This window comes from Alnus glutinosa, chromosome 7 (genome assembly GCF_958979055.1).
Source record: "Alnus glutinosa chromosome 7, dhAlnGlut1.1, whole genome shotgun sequence".
Taxonomy (NCBI): Eukaryota; Viridiplantae; Streptophyta; class Magnoliopsida; order Fagales; family Betulaceae; genus Alnus; species Alnus glutinosa.
This window is the reverse complement of record NC_084892.1, coordinates 6596632-6613530: the sequence shown is the minus strand read 5'-3', so window position 1 is coordinate 6613530 and position 16899 is coordinate 6596632. Positions and strand designations below refer to the sequence as shown.

General features: G+C 36.1%; 2 protein-coding genes across 2 annotated transcripts; both read right to left on the bottom strand.

Annotated features, from left to right (window-relative positions):
• Positions 1 to 298: 298 nt before the first annotated feature.
• On the bottom strand, positions 299 to 8278 carry LOC133873781 (uncharacterized). Its single transcript, XM_062311535.1, has 15 exons — positions 8119 to 8278; positions 7864 to 7968; positions 6913 to 6981; positions 6624 to 6713; positions 6425 to 6508; positions 5856 to 6020; positions 4874 to 5061; positions 4154 to 4226; positions 3608 to 3661; positions 3004 to 3261; positions 1881 to 2087; positions 1608 to 1711; positions 1233 to 1377; positions 917 to 1051; positions 299 to 741 (listed from the first exon to the last, which is right to left on the bottom strand). The coding sequence occupies exons 1-15, from the start codon at positions 8206 to 8208 to the stop codon at positions 565 to 567; spliced, it is 1944 nt and encodes a 647-aa protein (XP_062167519.1). The 5' UTR covers positions 8209 to 8278; the 3' UTR covers positions 299 to 564.
• Positions 8279 to 10537: 2259 nt separating this feature from the next.
• On the bottom strand, positions 10538 to 14224 carry LOC133873041 (adenylosuccinate synthetase 2, chloroplastic). The gene is made up of 4 exons (XM_062310754.1): positions 13789 to 14224; positions 12115 to 12807; positions 11551 to 11862; positions 10538 to 11039 (listed from the first exon to the last, which is right to left on the bottom strand). Exons 1-4 carry the CDS (start codon positions 14086 to 14088, stop codon positions 10869 to 10871), a joined length of 1476 nt encoding a protein of 491 aa, XP_062166738.1. The 5' UTR covers positions 14089 to 14224; the 3' UTR covers positions 10538 to 10868.
• Positions 14225 to 16899: the final 2675 nt, after the last annotated feature.

The following is a 16899-nucleotide window of genomic DNA, read 5'->3' as shown; positions in this document are numbered from 1 at the left end:
TGAAACATTCCAAGCCATTATGGAAAGGTCAAATTTCATTATAGTCACAACGTGAAACTTTATAGTGAAACATTCCTGTGAGCTTTTCAGAATTCCCTGGAAATGATAAATGTGGTTGTTCAACATCCTTTTCTTCCACCCATTCCTTCATGAGGAGATTCAAGCATTACTATAAAAATATTTTAAGCAGTCCAAGCAACTTGATGGCATCTAGTATGATTTTACATTTTTCTTTTCCATGTTAAAGAAGGTTTGTTCTGTAAAGTCAAGATAACTGGTCTTTATTTATGAGGCAAAATAAAATCTGAAAAAGTCCATTGATGATAGAGACGAACAAGGTGTGCAATCAGCCTGTTTTCCAGACAACTTTAAAGGTCAACAACAACAAATTGAAACAACACTTTCATCTAGGGGTTCTTAGAATTATCTTTTCAATAAAGTAAATTTTATTTCACTTCAAATATGATCAGTGAGAGGTCTTACATAACTGTATCCAGATCAACTGTTCTTTACCACCAAACACAACCAACAGATTGATATGCCCCAACAGCTTGATATCTTTGCTTATTCATTTTGATACTCTGAGGCACTCAGATATTCGCCATGCTCCTCAAAATACTCGATTAGTCGTTTTAAGAATCCATCACTACTCACTGTCTCAGTGTCACAGACAAGACAACATTGCCTTCTAGCTCGTGTCACAGCGACATTCATTCGTCTTCTGTCACTCAGAAACCCCACCTGAAATGTTTTGAAAGAAATCAAATTCTTTTCTTTCTATTCTAATATTGATAGTCAAAGAAAGAGGTACCTAAAACACCTCCGTTACTATTGATAGTATAGTAATTGATATTCCTACCATCTTAAATATCTTAAAGAAATGATTAACAAATAGTAATGGAGGTGTTTTAGGTACCTCTTTCTTTGAGTTTGAGCGAACCATGGAAATTATAATAGCTTCCTTCTCGCGTCCCTGGAAGCCATCAACTGTTGAGATTTCCACGTCCTTTAACTTGTCTTCATTGCCTCTCAACATCCTTAGTAACACAACCTGCATTACTAGATACAATATAAATAAAGAAAAAATATCTATTGTATTGAAGTATGTGCACGAAAGAAAAACACCTCTTATTTTATCTGGTAGTTATTTTAATCCCCAATTCTAATTACTGAATTGTGACGCTTATGGTGAGTAGATATTTACTTAAAGCTCACAAAAGAAACTCTTATACCTGTGCAGCATAAGGGGTAATAATTCCAATATCAGAAGCCTGGACTCCACTTTGAACAAGTCTCTTTGCATGGGCCATAGCAATCTCAGTTTCACCCTCATTCAATGTGCTATCTTCTTCATCCTTCTTTTCTTCCATATCACACCTGGAACAGATCATTATCAGCTGACTGTGACAGATACAAAAAAGCATTTGCTGATAATGTCCTCTTCTGATTTTTGTAGACTTGTTTAGGATTGATGTGACTTCAAATTTTAAGGAGAAAAAGAAAGGGAAACCATTCAAGGCAGTTCCAAGCTCCCTCCTGGAGAAATCCTAAGCAATTACTGTGAGTACCATGTATTATTCAGCATATGACAACAATACACTGCATACCCAGCTATGTCTATGAGAAGAAGGTTGGGTTCTGTTGAAGAGGTCCTCTTCACACCCTCAAGATCAAAAAGCATATGTGCAGCAACACTTGGATGGGCTTTAACCTGTAATAAGTTAAAAGTACACAATGTCACACAGAATTTCCTTCTTCTTCTTCTTCTTCTTCTTCTTTTTTTAAAAAATAAATAAATTCTTTACAAATATTACAAACTTTTTACAATCCATGATTAACAAAATACTCCTTAACCGAACATCCAGACATGACCTGAGCACCTTACTGCTGTAAAGCTCTTTAGATGACCAATTCATAATAAGCTCATGCATGCGGTACTGGACGGTGAGCATAGACATGACTTCATCTCCATACATGTCAGCAAGACGCTCAAAGAGGGTTCTTCCTAAACCTTTCCTCTCAGCTTCAACACTTTGGATGGTTGGAGGAAGCTGAAGATGGTCACCGGCAAGTATACATCTTGAACCCTAAACAATTAACTCAGATTGTTAACTGGTGCTCTGTGCTAGTATGCACTCTACATGTAGATTGAACTGGATTATAATCATTATCTTTTCCTTATTGTGCATTCGGTTTCCTTTGATCTCAGGACATAACACAATTAAACCAACTTTGAAAAAATTAGCAATAAACACAAGTCATCCCTTATTAAAGCTAATTCTCAATACTCAAAATATACCCTCGTTGAAATTTTATAGCCTTCAACCAACCTATATTGTGGAAGATAAAATATTTTATATTTACATATGTTTGAAGACAAAAAAAATTCTTCTAATATAGGCAAGTGTATCCAAAGACCAAGGTAATAAGCACTAAACACGTGATAATAAAGTATATGGTTAATTACACTTAACCCCTCTCAGCTACTACTCATTTCCACGTTACCCCCACGAACTACCACTTGTTACACTTAATGTTCTTCAACTACTAATTGTTGGCAAAAAAAAAAAAATGCACGCGTGAAACGCATATGCTTATTTTTAAGATGAAAATACCCTTAGTTTAGAAACCAAATTTACTTAAATACCCTTAAAAGTTAAATAATTCAAAATAAAATAAATAAATAATAGAAATCTTAAAATTCAAAATTTCAGAAATTTTTGTAATTTCAAAGGAAAAAGACACATGCATCTTATATGTGTGTGTGTGTTTTTTTTGTCAGATTGAACAAGTTGGGCTAACAGAAGGGCTTTTTGGCCAAAGGTTGGTAGTTGAAAGGGGTCGAGTGTGACAAGTGGTAGTTCTTGAGGGTGACGTGTAAATAAGTGGTTGTTGATGGGGGCAAGTGTAACTAACCCTAAATTATAACATCTCTGGGTGTACTACAGTGTGCCCCATGACTATGAATTGCTTGTTTTGGTGTTCATATGTGAGTAACATTACCTTTAGTAAAGCTATCCAGCATGCTATCTCAAGTGCCTGAGCAGCTTCATCAATAATCACTAAGTCAAATGAAGTGTTATCCAACTTGTGGGAAAACGCCCCAGTCAAGGTTGTCAATACCACATCTGCTTTTGCAATTACATCTTTAACAGCCAGCTGCTGTCTTTTACGCTCTTCTTTAGAAAGAGTCCTAAGCTCCTTCTGGATGTCTCTCCTTGTGTTTTTGTCTTTGGTTTTCAACAGTTTCCCGTTTAAGGCCTGAAGAAATGCAGCAATGGCAAGTTGAAACATCAAATAACAAAAGAAAATTATCTGATTTCACAAGGCTGAAATGAACTCCGGTGTCAAATAAAAATCCCAGGAAGAAACCTGCTGATGAGATGAACCACCATAAAAGTAATAGCTTCCTATATTCTCAGAGCATATATCAAGGTCAAGTCTCTCACAGTGAATGCATACCATAGTTTTGGTTATAGAAAGTTTATTTTAGAATCATAAGACAACAACAAAGCTTATCGTAAAGAATCATTTTTGAATAATTGAAACTGCATATTGATAACTTATGGGTATTAAAATTGCCTTCAAATCTACTGTGAAACTGTACCTTCATTTCCTTCCGAATGTCACTGGCCAGAGCACTATTATCCCCCCGTAAAACCTAAAAAAGCAAAGATTGGAAGGTATGGAAACAGCACTACATAGAAAAATAATAAAATTATTTCATCATCATTGTAATATTTCAAGGAATGAAGGAATGTCCGGCCCACAGTACCACAATCAGTGACTACCAAAAATCAAAGGAAACGATTAATGAATTTAAGAATGTTAACATATGTAAGGCACAGAAAGTGATATAACTTGATCTTGACAACTTAGCAGGAAAAGGAGCGGACTTTCAGTTTCTTTAACAATATACAATGAGAAAGCGGACCTTCATATGCTCATACAAGTAAGTACCTGTGACTAGCTCTCATATACAACAAGTGAGAAAAGTCAAGGTGCATAATTGAAAGATATACACAAACATGTAAAATCATGTGAATGAGATGACATTATAAAATTTAGCAAAACACCATTATCATGATGATAAGAATTCCAGGTATCAATTTTTACTTTTATTTTTCAAAACTGAACTTCACATTTTACATACCTGTGCATCAAGGGCACTTTCCAATACTTGAGGTAGTAAACGAGCAGGATGACCTAATCTCACCAACTTTACTCTAACAAAAGAAATGGAAATAGAGATCAGTGATTTTATTTAATGCTTGTCCATATATATATATATATATATATATATATATAGGACATGCAATTGATGGATCCTACAACCCAGACAACCCAGACACATTGGTTTAACATATGGGATCAAAGTTGTTCATCAGTCAAAAGGCACATAATCTAAGTAAACATATATGACAGATTTTCCAACACTACAAGCAGATTCAATTACATAACAGGTTGGCCCAAATTTGGCATGCTTATCTGTCCAAGGATGCTTAGTTTTGAAAATCCACTCTATACATGGATTCCATGTAAATGATGTTAGCAAAGCTGTGACATTTCAAACCCTATTAACCTACCCTACTACTCTACTGACTGAACTCAAGAAAGCCCTGGACAACCAGTGCAACAGGACTATAAACGAATGGTCGGAGATCGATGACTAAAAGATTTTCTTATCTAATTTAAAAACACATTTCACTAGGATCCACAATTGTCAAGGGTGATCATATAGCTTGACTGAAAATAAAATAAGACCACCTAAGGGTTTACAGAAAATACATACTTATTATCACTCCTCTGCTAGACTTTAAGCTAAAATTTCAGTTTAAAAATGATTTCCCCATAAATCAAGGCATCACTTTACCTGTGAGGAACAAGTCGCTCAACAATGTTGTCCACAGCAATATTTGAAGCAGCACATGCAAGAATCTTTGATCCACGTTTCACTTCTTGTAAGATGATCTCCACCACTGTAGTTGTTTTTCCAGTTCCAGGAGGCCCATGCAGCAAAAATACATTCTTTGATGACAGGGCTTTTGAAATGGCATCTTTCTTTGGAGAAAAGAAAAGGGGTGAGACAAGGTGCCTTAGTTTGTGAGAAATGGAGCATGCAAAAAAAGTCACAAACACACATACACACATACAAAAGGCAAGCATGGATGAAAAATGTTCATACACACTAAGACACCCTTTTTTTTTTTTTTAAAAAAAAAAAAAGTACTAATAGTATTAAAAAGAGCGTAAAAAGGGGTACAACCCTAGAACACAAGTGATATACAAGAGTACATGTGCAAAGAGGACCACAGAGACACATTCTTCCTGCACACAAACGTGTGCAAACATAAGAAACACAATAGTAGTTATAGTTATTCTGAAAGTCTCTTTTTTATGGTTATGGTTATGGTTATTCTGAAAGTCTCTTTTTTTTTTATAAGTTATTCTGAAAGTCTCTTTCTATTATCTTATCTTTCAATTCCAATTATTGTCTAACCTTAAATTTTGGAGCAACTGCCAATGTTGATTTTAAAGATAGTTGAGCATCTATACTCCAAAACTTGAACATTGAATGTATGAATCATAAACAATCCAATGTAGACTGAAGTTGAGAAATTTTTCAGAGTCAAAGGAAGTAATCTCAAAGTTCGATAGAAACCGACCACTTCCTGTTAGAATTCGTTTATTGGGGTTGAAGGTCTCTTATTTCATGATTACATTCATTACAAAGGAATAATTATTTTGAAAGCAGAAAATAGTCAATAATAAAAATATCTTAGTAATAAGAAACTATCTGAATAACAAAAACATCATGATTGTGTACAAGGAAACACAAGATAAAATATACACACCTGAGAGTGATCAAGGTTGGAGTTGAAGGGTGTGAATTTGACATCCTTCTTGGTCACTGTTGGTGGCCTCTCTCCAAATAAAACAGGAATGAGATCAGCTGCAGGTCCCTTCTGTACACCTTTACTCAATTGTATCAAAGCATCCTTCATTCTGCGGTATGTAACCTGCATAGATAATTAGTATTTGCAGCACTTATTTTTTCCAGTGAATATCCATAAGCACATAGTAAATTTGATGTTTATACAATCCCGGCATAGACCATGAGACGCAAGAATTTTATATCATATCCCCTTTTGTGGACTTCGTAACTTTTAGAAACTAGAAACCAAATTGTAAGTTTACTTACGAATAAATGACAGATATGATTTGGTGTAAGCAAGCTTAATAACTATATTGTTCCCAATATCCAACAGTTTGAACTGCTCACAAACTTGAGTGTTGTCTAGATTCCATCATAGATATTTAATCCTAGTAAAATAAACGATCTAGAAGTAGCTTATTGTCTGGCTTACATAACAATTCAAGCCGATTTGAAATAACATGAAGTAAAAAAATTTGAACATCATACCTCATTTGCCACTTTCTCTAGACGAAGAGGACTATTCAAACCATCTTCTGGGATGTCATCAAAAGCAACAGTGATTGATGAGTCCTGTTCAATACCACCAAACAGCCAGCACAAGAAAGCAATTACAAAGATGATGATCTACAACTGAAAAGCACAAGACCAAAAAGTAATCACCCAAAATTCTGTTTCTTGGAATTACCTTTAACCGGTAAACTACACCTTGTCCAAGTGCAGGAGACCCTAAATCAGCCTTGTTCGGTTTTAAAACAACCACATCATGGGTGCCAAACTACAACCACAAAAAAAGGGACAAAAATTGAGATAGGAAGCCAGAGGCTGAAGCTAGGATATCTTTTTAGCACGCCTACTTAAAAGCACCCCACTTTGCTTCAGTATGAGTCATACTGCACTGATTAGTACGACAAAGAACAAGAATCACATTGAAAATTGGATTAACACGTAATCAATGGGAATAATGGAATCTTCACCTTGTGAGCAGGAAGAACATCCCCTTTAGTAGATTGAAACTCAAGAAGAGTTTTCCCCATTAGTCCTGTCTATTGTTAGAACCAAAGTTAAAGCAAATTATAAGAAAATCCAGGTAATACAATGCTCCATTCGGTTTCCAATAAAATGCAGGAAAAAGAGATGAAATCAAAAGTTCATCTTCGTATTTTTTTTTCTTTGACAAAGTAATAAGAGAAGAAACTTATGTGCATGTAGAGTGTAGAAGAGAGCCCCCTAAACAATTACAATCCAAGGCACAAGAGATCCACAAAACCATAAGAAACCCCACAAATAACAGTACTGAATCATACAAAGAACGCAAGAAAACATCTTTGATCGCAACGGAAGACTTTCAAGAATGTTAAAAGAACGATTATTCTTCTTTCTCCAAATCATCCACATAAGGCAAAGAGGATCTGTACTCCACATGAAACTATTCTTATGTTAACCAAACAACCCTTTCCAACTGAAGTATACATCTATCGCCTTCTTTAACGTCACCAAATGAATTCCACAATTAGAAAATAAGAAAAGATCTCAAATCTCTTGCAAAAGTGCAATGCAGTGAAGATGATCAACCGGTTTGCTACTACACTTGTACCCAAAAAAAAAAAAAGGAAAAGAAGAAGAAGAAACTTTTTAGGACTTTGCAACACCAAGTACTCTTTCCATCACGGTTCACCCATGGCATAAAATAAAGACCACGAGCAACTGGCGCACTAGGGTAGGACAAATTCACGAAAGAATCAACCACTTCCAACTCTCAAATGCTTATTTACTATCTGAATTTCGAAAAAATACTCAAACATAATCTAGTATGCCATTTCGCAAACATAATCTAGTAGGACAAATTTACTATTTGCTTTACTTCCATTTCACAAATGCCGATTAAAACATAGCAGAAATCACACGAAATCAATGAGAGAGAGAACCTGAGCATCTACACACTTCAAATTGAGAATAGTGGAGCCCCGCTTCTGAGCAGCCTCTAAATTTCTGGACGCGCCTGTGTTGATTGATGATGATATCTCAGCTTCCTGCAAGATGTCATTAGAAACCAAGATTTTTCAAAAACGCACATCACATGTTTGTTTGTGTCCAAAACACATATCACAGCAGCATAAAGCATTATACTTCAACAAGGAAAAATGAAACAATTCAATCTCACACATAGACACACACAGGACCTTTTCCAAATCAAGGAGAGGGGCAGTTATGGAGACGAATTGATCGAGCGACAGAGGAGATGAATTCTTCTTGCGCTTCCCTCCCTCCATCGCTATTGCTGCTCTCCGCGACTCCGCTTCTTCAATGCTCTTTGTATTTCAAGGTAGTATAATAAGCGAGAATTCTGTTCAGCTAAGTATTTAAATTTGAGAAATGTTTGGTTTCTTTTAACAAAAATTGTTTAAAAGTTGTTTTATTAAATAAAATATATTAATAAATCAAAAATAAATATCAATATATATTTCTTTAGTTGCATGATTTATTTTTGTTTCAAGGGTTAATTCAGTCGGCTTGGTCCAATTACTTATAAAAATATATATATATTGTAACATAACTTTAACTTTACCTATTTAATTTAACAAGGTAAAATATAAATTTACTTCATGAATATTTTGAGTAAAGTGGCTTCCCATTTTTTTAAGATTTTAATTATATAATAAAATAATTTTTTAATTGACGTGGCAAATAGCTTATGTTGCCACAAAAGCATTTTTAGACTATTTTGGATAGAAGGATTGAAATTAAAAATGTAAAAAAATTTAAAGGTTTATTGAATTTAGATATTTATAGAATAATACAAAATCGCGCAATTACTTAAAAATTAAATTGATATTTTCCCATTTAACAATATTAATCCGTGCTTATTCATTTCAAATGATCTTTTAAGTAATCTATTTCAAATGATAATCAACCATGTTATCATTAAGTTTGACCATTTCCAATATTTATAATTGCATAATAGGCTTAGTAGCACTATCAACGATAATAATAAGTTAATAACTCATCCGAAAAACGCTTTCTATCAATTATTACCCAGTTTAAACAACAAATATGAGTAATGTAAATACCAAATATAAAACGTCGTAGATTCAATATCTAATAAAATAATTATAAATTTAAAATAAATGCTTGAAGGAAAAGGAAGGGAGAAAAAACTCTTATTAAAACATGTTTTCGACACATAAGATATTCAATCCCTCATAATAAAAGAAAAATCTTTGATAGTTGAAGGACAAAAATAAATGTCAAGCTGAATTTTATGCCTAGGGCTATACAGGCATTAACAGTTAGCGATTGTTGGCAATAATTGCACCGCCTTAAGTGGTTAGTAGTTTTGAGTAACTGCACCAACTTCTAACCGTCCTCAATACCTGTTAATGATTATTCATGCACAAACTGCACGGTGATAACTGTTTGTCAAGTAAAGGCATTTTGAACCTAATTTTTTGATAAATATTTGACATCCCAATACTTTTTTCTAAAATTTAGTTCCAACCTAATGTGTCACAATCCTAATGAGATTGTGGCACATTTTCTCAAAATGATAAATCTTATGGGATTGTGACAAACTGCACGGTGATAACTGTTTGTCAAGTAAGAGCATTTTAAACTTAATTTTTTGAGAAATGTTTGACATCCCAATACTTTTTTCCAAATTTTGGTTCCAACCTGATGTATCACAATCCTGATGAGATTGCAGCACATTTTTCAAAATGATAAATCTTATGGGATTGTGACACATCAAGTTGGAACTAAATTTTGAAAAAAAAAAAAAAGAAAAAAGAAAAAAAGTATTTAGATGTCTAGCATACATCTATTTTTTTATGGCCTATTTTAGACAGTTTTAGAACTATTTTTGACAAGTTTTAGTGCTTTTGTATAAAAAAAAAATAAATTACAAAAAATAAGAAAGACAAAAAAATCAGAAAAAAATAGCAAAAGATTCATAAAAATAAAAAGACAAAAATTAGGAAAACCCAATTTTTGTTTTTTCATTTTTTTGCTTCTTTTTTTTTTCATTTTTTTTTTTATCATAGTTATTTTTGTCACTATGGCACGGAAGAGGGAATTGCAACCCCTATAGTAAATTGGAGGGGACAATGTAAAAATTAAAAGATTGGGGGACATGAATTTTTTTTGTATTGATGTCCCAAAATCCCATTTCACATGATTAATTTCTCATTAAAATGATTAAATTTGTATACTTTATGTATTAAACAGGACTTGCTATTAAGTTTTCACATACATTCTTCTACCTTGATGTGACAGAACTATAAGCAAGGAAAATAGAAGATGGAAGGCAGACAATTGCCTTTTTTTCTTTTTTTTCTTTTTTTTTTTTCTCAAAATAAGAATATTAAAAAACCCAAAACTCAAAACTGCTTTTAGGAACACTTTTCTCAAAGAAAAAAAAAAAAGTACTCCCCAAAACATGCAATGCAAGGACGGATGCCAATGTAATATGCAAAAACTTCCTGAGTATCTCGAGCATATTCATCATCACCACCTAATTCCTCAAAGCAATATTTTGAACACTTTCTCTGGTCACACAATGCAAGTGGCGGATGGCAAACAGGTACCGATTGACTAAGCCAATAATAACAGCAACAACAACAACAAAATCAGCATCTTGATGCCAATGTGATAATCAAAAAACTCCCTTTTCTAGCACTACATCAGTTGGGAACACAGGCTAAAATACTTCACCAAAATTCACCAAGTTGCCAAACCCAAGACATAAAGATTCAAAATGGCCTTCCACAGACCAAGAACATATAATTGTTACATCAAATGCATATAACCTACCTTACATTCTAATTCTTCTGCAAGGCAATCTCACACCATCAAAGGGGAAATTCGTCTAGCATTACCTTTACCTCTTAAGTGCCTGAGAACCCTCTTGGACATCTTAGAGGGAACAATCATCAGATTATTTTATTATGAGGGCATCACGTCCAGGCCCAACACCAATGTAATGAATGGGTACACCAACAAGTTCTTCTATCCTTTCCACATATGTACGTGCAGCCAATGGAAGGTCAGCATAGTTTCTGACTGAAGAAATATCGCTCTTCCATCCGGGCAATACTTCATATTCCACCTACACACATGAGAACACATAAATCAAGAAGCCCCCCAAAATTGTAAAGCAATAAAGAGGGGCGTGAATCATTTTACAGAAGTCAGGCAATCAAAAATCAGTTTTAACAATTTGAGAAGTCACATATGAAGCTCCACCCTTTTTCTTTGTCCTAAACAATATTTTTAGATTCTTGAGGAGGAGAGGGTAGGGTGGTCTGATATTGTATGGTTAAAAAAGAACTGCTTTCACAAGGCTGTATCCCTGAATACCCAATCCGGAACAGCTTCCACGTTAAGTTCATGGCAAGCACAATCAAAGCAGTACCAAAAAAGTCTCCAAAGGGTAGCTCAATCGGCTGGGGACCACGCCTCGTGAAGCAGAAGTCACTAGTTCAAATACCCCCTTCCCCTCTTGTGTGGACATGTCAAAAAAAAAGCAGTACCAAAAAAGGCAGCTAATGGATTGTCAATAACTAAACATATCCCCAAATATAAAATTCAATAAGGGGGGTTGGGGGTGGGGAACTTGCCTTCAATTGCTCAAGAAGACGAAGATCTGCAGGGACTGATTTAATTAGTGTACCATCAACATGTCTATAAGAAACCCCCAACTGAATTTCAGGGAGATCCGACAACACATCAAGTTTGGTGAGATTCAATGATGAAAAGCCATTGATCTGGCAACAGTATTTCAACGCTACTATATCAAGCCAACCACAACGTCGAGGACGACCTGTAGTAGTGCCAAACTCCTGACCGGCAAACCTCAAGAGGTCACCCCCTTGACCCAATATTTCCGTAGGGAAAGGACCAGAACCAACTCTTGTATTATAGGCTTTCACCTGCACAGGATATGTTCAAGTTAGGAACCTCAACTGGCTATGTCAAACGTTCTTAATTTATTTCAAGTGCAATATTAAATTTAATAAAGACTATGGATACTATCTTTATAGAAGATGTTTTGCACCAGATTCGTATCAAACCTTAAAAAAATAAAAGGTGAGAACTTTTTTTCTGGGCTAAAGAAAAATAAATAAAAATTCCTATTATCCAACTACGGAGAAAAAGAAAACGATAGAAAATTATCCACTCACCACTCCAATTAGATCGCCTACTACTCTTGGAGCAATTCCAAGACCAGTGCAGATCCCACCAGCTGATGGGCTAGAAGAAGTTACAAAAGGATAAGTTCCAAAGTCAATATCTAGCATGGTCGCCTGACCGCCTTCAACCAAAATCTTCTTCTTTTCTGAGATTGCGTCATGCATGACATGTACGGTATCAGCAATGAAGGGCTCCAACCTCTCAGCATATCTCTTGTATCTTTCAACTTCTTCCCTAAGCATTTCAGGACCATAGTTGAAACCTTGGAATCTTGAAGCTGCATCTGACAATAAAACATCAAGCTTTTGAGGAAAAGTATCCATGTGCCTCAAGTCACTTACTCTAATGCCATTCCGGATAACCTTGTTGGAGTAACATGGTCCAATTCCTCTCTTGGTAGTGCCAATGAAAGATTTAGCAAGCTCAGCCTCTCTAAGCCCATCCACTACTTGATGGAAGTCAAACAACAAGTGAGCACGATCAGACACCAGTATCCTTCCCTTGCAGGGAACCCCATTGGTTTCCAGGCCATCAATTTCTTCAAACAGCCCTGGAAGATGCACCACAACTCCATTACCGATAACACAAAGCGTATCCTCATTAAGGATACCTGAGGGAACCAGGTGAAGGGCAAACTTCTTTCCCTCTGCATTGTAGATAGTATGTCCAGCATTAGCCCCACCCTGACAAAAAAAAAAAAAATCAAAGCTTTCAGAGAAAAAAAAAATGCAATTAAAAGACATACTGGCTGATCAGGAACCACCAACTCTGGTCAACCAATTACACGCCAATTACAAATATGTAAATTGTGTCAAGCAGGGTGTTTCAAGTAGATTCTCAAAATCCCATATTTTCACTAGGAGAAGGCAGGGACCAACATAGCACGTAAGAGTGGTTTCCCAGAGATGGACTGCTTGTAAATGATTTAGAACCAATCAAAATGGTTAGTAGGGCTGCTCAAAAAGCCCCCAAGCACATGCGCCTCCTATTAGCATACCATGATACTACTAAACGAGACAGCATTATGGACCCATTCTTTTGTGCTCCACAAAAATATATTACCAAATGCAAGCATGCAGGTGTTAAGCTTATCAATGCTGCCGCACGTATAGATAAAGAAGGGTTACTATTAGTTTACAATATGCTCCACTGAACAACAATAACAAGAAGAAAAAACAAACAACATAAAACACCCATCAAATATTTCATTGTTCCGGTGAGCATCATCATTTGTCGACGAATGCAAGCTTTGGATTAGGAAAATCTGGTTATCTATGTAAGATACACCCAAATATGAAACATGGGTCTGAACTTAAAAGAATAAATAGCATGAAGCTACTGCTAAAGCACTAAGCACAGTCCCTAATCTGAGAAATCCAGTTAAAAAAGTGAATGCCCTTCCTTTGAGATATTCTAAAAGACTGATAATACATTTGGGCTTATTTGACTACTTAGCCAACTCCATAGGATATTCCCAGAGAAAGGCCAATGCTCTCTATGCCCAAAAGACTCTGCTAAACTTTTACCCAATTACTGTAATGCTGAAAAATCACAGAATTGCAAATGTTTAACAAATGGGTTTATTAAAGTCATTAAATTTGAATCAAACCACCACCAAAATCAATAAGTACACGCATGTATATGTTAGTATGTGTGAGTGAGACCTGACAACGAGCAACGATGTCGAAGTGCTCGGCCAAGATGTCGACAAGTTTGCCTTTGCCTTCGTCGCCCCACTGCGAGCCCAACACGCCCGAGACCTGACTCAGCGACGCGATCCGGCTCGGCGGTCCATGGGTGCTGGTGGTCGACTCGGCCACGCTCAGCGACGCCGAGGCCGCCACGGAGGAGCAAGCGACAAAGTTTGGGCGGCGAGGGGGAATGGGTCTGCGCTGGGCCCCCAAGAAGGCCCTCCGTGGGCCCGTGACGGGCTTGGGGTTGACTGCGAGGGAAGAGAGGTTCATGGCGACAGCGCAGACGCGGACAGAGTCACAGAGAGATCGAAAGGGAAGTGACAGAAAAAGAGAACCAGGAAGAGAGCGTGAAGAAAAAGGGAGGGCTTTTGAGAGAGTGGGAAGGAGGTGAGAGGTGATTAGGTCACCCGCAGGTGACGTTATTTGGAATGCGTTGGGTGCACGCTGATTCAGTACAGTGAACTGGGTCAGTCAGCAAGTGGGAAAAACTCAAGGTTTGAAACTCTATAAATATTGAAGATATTTTTTGCCGCTCGTTACACAATTATTGACATAATTATTAATTGTTTTTATTAAATAAAAATTCACAAACTCATATAAAATTAAAATGGGTTAGAATTTGATTTTTTTAAAAAAAAAAAACAAAAAAGAAATAAAAAAAGGTCAATAGTTATATATATCACTATATGTGAATGGAGTTATGTAATTATTGTGTATGATTATTGTGACAAAAGCATTTTCCTGCACCATTTCTCAATATTGAATTCCAATGCACTATTATCACACGATTGAACATAATTTTTTTCCCTTTTAGAGTAACTCTTCCAATTTAACAAATTTTATTAAATACATTCACGTGTCATTAATGTTTCTAATGTCTTTAAGGGTTTAAGGGATGAAATATGATTCATAAAGTAGAGATTAAATTATTTTATGATCAATATTTTATTTTGTGATAACTAATATTTTAAATGATGTCACGTTATTTACAATTTTTAAATAATGTGACGATATATACATCACATAACATCATGTTAGATCTATTAAATAAAATCTTAACTATAAGACACACAATAATTTTATATATTAGATTTGAAGAACTTTTTTCAACTCAATTTGAAATAAATTTATGTTTCAACGATTTATTTTAATCACCTTTTAAACGGGTTTTTTTTTTTTTGGGAGAATGAATGAGTAGTGTTATTATAGCTCTAAATTGTTGTTAATTGTTATTAGACCAATTGTATGAAGTATCATAATATCATTTGAACCTTCTTATGCTCCGTTTGTTTCGACGTAAAATGGTTTCCTTCGTAAAATGGTTTCAGGGAAGTCATTTTTCTAGAAAATATTTTTTGCCGAAAGCATTTTTCGGTGTTTGGCACGTACAATCACAAATATTTGTCATATTTTCATTCAATCATATTAATCTATAAAAATTAATTTTTATTCAAAACATATAAATATTAATATAAAATAATATAAAAATCATCGATGATGAGATTCGGTCACTGACCGACAAGATTTTGACTATTTTTACCTGATTCCGACTAATATAGCCAGAATTCGAGATAAAGGCCGGAATCCGAACAGTTTCGTCCGAATCTAGGATAGCCGGATTCCGGACAGTTTCGTCGGAATCTGGGATAGCCGGATTCCGACAGTTTCTCCGGATTCCGGCCATCTGGCCGAATCCCGGTAGGCTGGCCGGATCTGGCCAGATCCATTCGGCCAGCCGGCCGTTCTGGCCAGATCCAGCCGGGATCCGGCCTCTCTGGCCAGAGCCGGCCGGGAACCGGCCTCTCTAGCCAAGGCTGGTCGGGATCCAGCCTCTCTGGCCAAGGCCGGCAGGGATCCGGCCTGAAACCGGCTCTCTGGCCAGATCCGGCCGGAAACCGGCTCTCTGGCCAGATCCGGCCAAATTGGTCGTCGGGATCTGGGCTGACCGGATTCCGGCTAAGGTGGCCGGATTTCGTCGCCAGATTCCAGCGACATTAACCGGATGTTGTCGGATTCCGATACCGGCAATATTTCGATGGTGGTCGACTGCTTGAACGTGAAGGTCGACTGTGTCATTTAAACTAGATCGACGGCGTCTGGCGTCTTCGGAAAACGATTTACGCTTTTAAAAAGTGTAAATCATTTTCCGAAATTTACTAAGCATTTTTTGTTAAACAGAAATCATTTTCCGGTTGACTATTATTTTCGCCCCTACCAAACACCGAAAAATGCTAAAATCATTTTTCAAAAATCATTTTACGCCAAAACAAACGGAACATTAGTTTGACAAGGACGTTTGCCTTATTTGGTAGGAGTTTATGGGATTTAAGGAGAATTAAGGCTGGTTGAATAAAAATGTGGTGGTAATTTTATTTTTTCCTCCGTTTTGAAAACCTTATGGACCAAACAATAGTCTAGTCTAAATCTGTGGGCAGTTGTCCTTTTTTCTTTAAAAAAAAAAAAAAAAAACTATTCTCCTGTTTTGGTCAAGGTTATCTCTCACGTCATTCTCACACATCATATTATTCTTTGAATTTGTTGAAAACGTGGAAGGCCACGGCAAGCTTGGGTGAGAAGGGCTTGTTTGGTCTAAAATTTAATTTTAAAAGACATTATACTTTCGTTTTTTTTTTTTTTTTTTAAAAGCAGTCACAATTGGTCAACAGTTCCACTGAAAGATACGTTATGGGATATTGTAGGACAGGGGCGGAGGGAGGGGAGTCGAGAGGGGTCAATTGACCTCCCTCACCTCCCAAAACTTCCCCTTCTCCCTGTAAAATTTTCCCGAATTTCATATTTGCCCACACTCAACCATTCATTCATAAAGGGCAAATATTTTCTAAGAGAATAAGGATGCATGACTCACGCGGATGGATTTGTCACTGTTTCAAATCTTCAGGAGAATCAGGCGTTTTAAAATTAGGTTATATGGAGGTTGAAGATGATGTTTTTACTCTTTTTAAAGACGCACCGTTTTAAGTTTTTTGTTTAACCCCAAAATGCTCCGTTTAAATAAGCAAGAGGTATATCTGAGGGAACGGTAATAATGGCAGTACGGTATAGACCAAAATTGCGGGAAAG